Consider the following 6,455-nt stretch of genomic DNA (forward strand, 5'->3'; position numbering starts at 1 on the left):
AACTATCCTCATTATTTTTTGCAAACATTTATTTGATGTACCAACTGGAGCCCCGAATAACATAACATCTAAAATAATACCTTCGGAATTTTCCTTTGTAGACATTTCTTCAAGACAATAATAAATAATTCTAGCTCCTAAACCAAATCCGACTAATGTAACAGGTAACTTATAATTATCTCTTGACAATAATTTTTCAGCAAGTGATTTACCCATTACTTCAGCACTAAAAATTAATCAGTACCTTTAATCAATATAAATTTAGACCACTGCGACCATGTTTCATTGATTGATGCACTAAGGTAAAATTACACAAAAATAAAACGATAACATCGAAAAAATTTAAAATCATTAATACCTCATGCATTTTATTTTCCAATCGGTAATTATAAAATTAGATGAAATGGAAGATTTAATTTCTTTTTTGATTTTATTTACATCACAGTGTAACCTAAAAAAAAAAATTTAACAATTTAAACTACTATATAAATAATACAACAGATTTGCAAAATTATATAAATTTTTTTTACTTAGCATAAGTAATTTTAAAAGAATCAAAAATTCCTTCCCGAAGTTTTTTATCTAAATTTTCATCATATACAAAACTTTTACCATCTAATATACACCCTGGGGCAGCAATTACATGAAGGCATTCATAACTATTATTATTTATATTATCATCAAATTCTAAGACACTTTCTTTTTTCACTCCTGTACAAAAAAAAAATTTTTTTTTTTTTTTTGAAACTAACATAAAATATAGTACACTATACACAATCAAGGATACATTACTTTGTACTGTTCCATAATAATCTGTAGCTATTTCAACTCCATTTGCAAATACAATGCCTGCAATAAAAGGAGTTTTATATTTTATTATCAATTCCAATAAACTTGATGCTACTTTAAAAATGCCAACTGATGAATTCAATTCTTTTTTGCATGAAGAACTCTCAACATTTTTACTATCATCCCTAAAAAAAAATAAATAAACCAATATTTAATTAATAAGAAAATTTTTAAGACATTAAATATTTAAAAAACAGATAAGTTTTATAAATGGTCTTTGAACTTATAATTGTACTCATCTTATAACCATCAATTATGGCATTTTTAAAAACTATCCAAAATATAGGACCAACCTTGTTAAAGACTCATCTGTGCTTTCATGGTTTTTAATTATAAGCTTATTAAAAAATTTTTCCATATAAGAAACCTTTTTAGAAGAAATTTGAAAACAATCCGACATTTCATTGATCAAAACTTTTATTCTAGCATCATAAATTCCTTTAAAAATTAAAATAATATTTAAATTTTATGCTTTAACAAAAAAAAATAAAATAAAATAATTATGATTTAATAAAGTTTAATATTAAATACTACCATTTTCAATAAAAATTTTTAACAGTAACCCTATTGCACACTCTTCAAAATTGTCCAAAGGATATTCTACAAATGTTTTTATTAAAATATCACAATTTACTTCACGTCCTTTCAAAATTTCGTTCAGATTGGCTTTCACCTATTTAATAGTAATAAGTAAAAAAGAAAATATAAATATACATAAATAATCAACAATAAATTTTTTTTTAAACTTAATAATTTAAGTAATTACTCTATCTGTTAAATTTAGAGTTATTATTAATTTTTCGAAGCATTCATTTGTAAAGGACATCCACTCTTTGTAAAAAAGTTTCTTCAGCTTGAAAGTAACAATAAGAGCATAATTATAACGATGTGGAAAAAGCCATTTCAGGAAAATTTCATTTAGATGGCTTAAAATTTGGTCAATATCATAATTAGATTCTTTAACTGTTTTTTCTTGTACAATATTTTCACAATGTTTTTCTCCTTTGAAGCTTTCTAGTATGTTTGCCATATCACACTAACATGTACTTTACAAATTAAGATGAAAATAAAATTTCTTAAAAATAAATATAGATGTATACGGATTGACGAATAAAATATTAAAACTGAAACAATTGAAATGAAACGCAGTTTCTTGAAAACGTTTTTAAAATAATTTTTAAGAAAAATTATTAAATTAGTATTATAAAGTTTCTCTTTAAAGCAACAAGTCGAATGGCATTAAAGTTTTACTTACAATAAAGAGAATTATTCGTAATACTCAATGGTAACAGTCAGAAATTAGGTGTTTTTACATTTATTTATTTTTTTTCCTGTAATAATGTCGCATCAAACTGGTATTAAACGTTAGTATCGATATAAATTTCTAAGGAAAAAATTTTTATATCATATACAAGTTATATTAAGCTTACGTAAATAAAATTTTGGCATTATTAATAAATTATGAAATTATTATTATCTGCAATTTTTATAAGGTTTTAAAATCATTGTAAGTCATTGTTTTTTTAATTTAGTCGTATTTTAATTTTTGTAGCTAATGAAGCTCTGAAAAAATATTTTTGTCAATGCAAAGACGGGAAAACTAGAGCTATTAAAATTTCAATTGAAAATGGTAAGGGTTCTTAAAAAAAAATTTCTTTCAATAAGTTTTAAACTGCATAGTAATGCATTCCTTAAGACACGGTTTAATTAATCATTTAATATTGTTTCAGGAGAATTGATATTGGCTGATAAAAAAAAAGTCAACAAGTCTTGGGATATTGATTTTGAATGCACAATGCAATCTTTTATTGTAGAAAATGAACCTTGTTACATTTTATATAGGTAAAATAATATTTAAAATTATTATAAATGATTTGATTGTAATTTTTTAACACTTAACCATAGTTTTATTAATTTTTAGGTTAGATGTAAAAAGTTCAAATGAATATAACTGGTTGTTTATTATGTGGGTTCCCGATTCATCATCAGTGAGGCAAAAAATGCTGTATGCATCCACCAAAGCTACTTTAAAACAAGAGTTTGGAACAAACTGCATTAAAGATGAATTTTTGGCTACAACCCTAGTAAGATAATATTTTACTTATTGCTGCTTTGTTAAATAGTTCAAAACAAGTTTTTTGTATTGATTTTTTGTATGTATGTATAATTTTAGCAAAAATTTAATCTTAATATTTGAGAATTTTAAAGTACTAACTTTTACAGGATGAAATTACATTACAAGGTTATAAATCATATAAAGAAGATAGAAAAGGTCCAGCTCCATTAACTAATAGAGAAGAAGAAATGAAGGAGATTTTAATTCATCAAAGAGCAAGTGCTAGTGAAATAAATATTGATTCAAAGCAAAAAACATTTTCAGGCATATTATTTCCAATATCAGACAATGCTAAAGAAGCCCTTTTAAAAATTTCAGAGAAAAAAATTGATTATGTTCAATTAGAAATAGGTAAAAAAATAATTATATTATATTTTTTTTTCAATTGCTGCATTAAATTTAAATGCTGACTTATAAGTTGAGCATTTTTTTTTAGATATCGAACAAGAAAAAATTCAACTTGTCGAATGCTGCAAATTAGATGCAATAGATCTCAGCAAAAAAGTGCCAAAAAATTCTGCGAGATACCATTTTTTTTTGTTTAAACATAAATACAATGGTAATAGTTTAGAAAGTTTGATATTTATTTATTCAATGCCCGGTTATGTTTGTACTATTAAAGAAAGAATGCTTTATTCAAGTTGTAAAGGACCTTTATTGGAAACTGCAGAAACTTTAGGTGTTAAAATTGATAAAAAGGTTGAAATATTTTTTTTTTTTAATTAAAATTATTATTTTTTTTTTTTTTTGTATTTTTATACATGAAATAGTATTATTTCAGTTGGAAATAGACTCTGGAGAAGATTTGACAGAAAGTTATCTAATGGATGAAATTCATCCCAAAGAGCATGCTGTTAATCGTGGCTTTGATAAACCAAAAGGACCACCGAATAGAGGAGCAAAAAGATTAATAAAATTGCAAAAATAATGTTTTTAAAATTTAAATAATTTAATATTAAAATTACAAAGATTCAAGTACCCATTGAGTAACATTAACATTATCACACAAAAAAGTATTTAAGATATTTTGCTCATTTTTTAAAATAGTATTAATGGTATTCATTTTTAACATTTACATGATTGTTTTGTAACTGCATTTTTTACTTTTACTAATTGAAGAATATTGTTTTTATAAAATAAATAGTAAGTCTAATAATTGTTTATTTATTATTATTATTATTATTATTGTTATTATTATTGTTTTGAATGTGAATATTTAATTACAATTATTTTTTCTTTGTCTCACCAATGAGTTTTTGCTTATATTTTAAAACTTTTAACCAAATCATTTAATGTTTTGCTTTTTTTACAGGAGGAAAAAAAAACAAAAGAATTATGGGTAAGTAAAAACAATTTAACAAAAGGAAATATAATTTTTAATAATAAAACGGTAAAAAAAATGATTTACGAAAAAATTTAATTCGAAAATTGTTATACATATGTATATTTCTTTGTAATACAAAAAAATTCACAATTCACAATAACAATTAGTAATACCAAAAAAAATAATTTACAATCGAAGTATAATTGATATATATATATCTGCTTTATTTATATAATAAATAATTTCCCAATTTCTATATTACAGTATTACATTCCAAGTAAACATTTCATTTTCTATTAATTAGTTCCGCTAAAATCAAATTTAATTTTTAAAATTTATTGTTTAAACCCAGAATATCATATTTACAGTGTAAAAACAAATATTACAAAATTACCTTTTTACAGATTCTTTAAAATTTTCATATTTAAATTGCATTTTATCTTTTCCATATTGCTGCATCATTACTGATTGTAGTGTTCCATAAAGCATTCCCAAAACACTTCCTAAAATATAAAAAATTTAATATATAATTATAATAAGAGCTGAGTAATTATTAAATTTTTTTAGGGTTGATATTTTAAATTCAAGTATAATGTGTTAAAAAAAAAAAGACAAGGCTAAGTTAAATAGTTATCATTAAGAATAACACTTTTATACCACTAATAACACTTTTATTAACACTATTAAACAGTTATTATTTATTTTTGGCTATACTTATAACTCGAATAAGAATTTTAGTCTTTTAAATTATGGAATGACTTAATTTTTTTAAAAATTATATATTTAACATTACTTACCAATAACACCACCACTTATCATTCCTCTAAAACCATAATTTAGTCTAAATATTGCACCTGTTAAACTTCCTCCTATAATGCTGTCTAAAAGTCCATTTTTGTTTCTGTAAACTTCAATACATGATGTAATCAAACTACAACAAATATAAATGTAAATTTTTTTTTAACGAATAACAAAAAAAAATTAAAATAAATTTTAAATTACTAACGTAAATGTGAAACAAAATAGACCAAAAAGGGGAGCAATCTTCCATGCCCCTTTTAAATATCCAACGAAAGAGTGTCTAATTAATTTCAAATTGGCTTCTCTTGCATCAAGATATTTTAAGCCGTCTTTAGTATTTAAATATTCTTGTGTAGATCTAATAGAATATATTATACCTCCTACAAGAAAACCTAGGAACGTAGTACATTTACAAACATGCAAAGAGTACAATAAATCCGGATGAAGCCCGTAAACGTCGCTAAAAATTTTAAATGTTTTTTTTTTTTATTAAATTCAAAAAAAAAAAAAAAAGGTTTTTAACAAATAAGCATTAAATTTATTATGGGACTATACCTGGCTTTGAAAATACAACGAACTCGTTCCCAATTGTTTTCTAAATCATAACCAAAAACTTTTGTAAAATCATCTATATTATCAGGAGTAACTTCAGAAACTCGAAAAATAAAAAAACCTCCTAATACATATTTGTTTTGTGACCGGTTTAAAAATAAATTTCTCAACCTGTACATTTTAAAAATTATCTTCTGCCACTACATTCACAAAAAACTTTGTCCGCTTTTAAAAATTCCATTGATTTATTTCCTTTTTTTTTTTTTTTTTTTTTTTTTTTTTGATTAACTCTAAAAATAAAAATTATTTGATTTTTAAACTTGACCTCTTATAGTCTTTACCTTTTTTATGCTAAGATATTAAAAAAAAAATTTTTTTTTTTAAAAAACCTAATTTACAATGAAAGGTACCTTTTTACCAAGTTGTTGCATGGTTTGACTTTTTTAAAAATTTATATAATACAATATAAAATTAATTAACGACTTTTTTTTTTTTTTTTAAATAAAATTACGCCTTACTTATCTCTCACTTATGATGCTATCATTTGAAATGCTAGCATTAAAACTTAATTACTGATTTATTTTGTATTAACAATACTTGTTTTATGAGAATAATACCTTAACCCCTACATTTAAATTTTTTAAATAAACCGTATAAATATTTTATGTCTAGAAATAACGGACAAAAATGAAATGGCTACGACAAAAAACAATTTCGATGAGAATAATTCGGATTGGGATAAACTTCCAGATGTAATTTTAGAAATAATATTTTCTTATTTATCCACAAAAGAAAAATATTGGGCGTCACTCA

At 23.2% G+C, this 6,455-nt stretch overlaps 3 protein-coding genes across 3 annotated transcripts in view; 1 reads left to right on the top strand and 2 right to left on the bottom strand.

Moving 5' to 3' along the window:
• Phum_PHUM040020 (uncharacterized protein) overlaps positions 1 to 216 on the bottom strand; it is a gene marked incomplete at both ends in the record, with an annotated part of 775 nt that extends 559 nt beyond the window's left edge. The window contains one exon of the mRNA XM_002423101.1: positions 42 to 216. Coding sequence (XP_002423146.1) covers positions 42 to 216 — 175 coding nt within the window. The remainder of the gene's footprint in view (positions 1 to 41) is intronic.
• Positions 217 to 2,188: 1,972 nt separating this feature from the next.
• On the top strand, positions 2,189 to 3,893 carry Phum_PHUM040130 (Twinfilin-1, putative; the record flags this gene model as incomplete). The annotated part of the gene is made up of 7 exons (XM_002423102.1): positions 2,189 to 2,213; positions 2,402 to 2,479; positions 2,580 to 2,691; positions 2,771 to 2,933; positions 3,073 to 3,316; positions 3,402 to 3,664; positions 3,747 to 3,893. 7 exons carry the CDS (start codon positions 2,189 to 2,191, stop codon positions 3,891 to 3,893), a joined length of 1,032 nt encoding a protein of 343 aa, XP_002423147.1.
• A 786-nt stretch (positions 3,894 to 4,679) lies between these two features.
• On the bottom strand, positions 4,680 to 5,821 carry Phum_PHUM040140 (uncharacterized protein; the record flags this gene model as incomplete). Its single annotated transcript, XM_002423103.1, has 4 exons — positions 4,680 to 4,788; positions 5,083 to 5,220; positions 5,296 to 5,448; positions 5,646 to 5,821. The coding sequence occupies 4 exons, from the start codon at positions 5,819 to 5,821 to the stop codon at positions 4,680 to 4,682; spliced, it is 576 nt and encodes a 191-aa protein (XP_002423148.1).
• Positions 5,822 to 6,455: the final 634 nt, after the last annotated feature.

Source organism: Pediculus humanus, genomic scaffold (genome assembly GCF_000006295.1).
Source record: "Pediculus humanus corporis 1103172107387 genomic scaffold, whole genome shotgun sequence".
Taxonomy (NCBI): Eukaryota; Metazoa; Arthropoda; class Insecta; order Psocodea; family Pediculidae; genus Pediculus; species Pediculus humanus.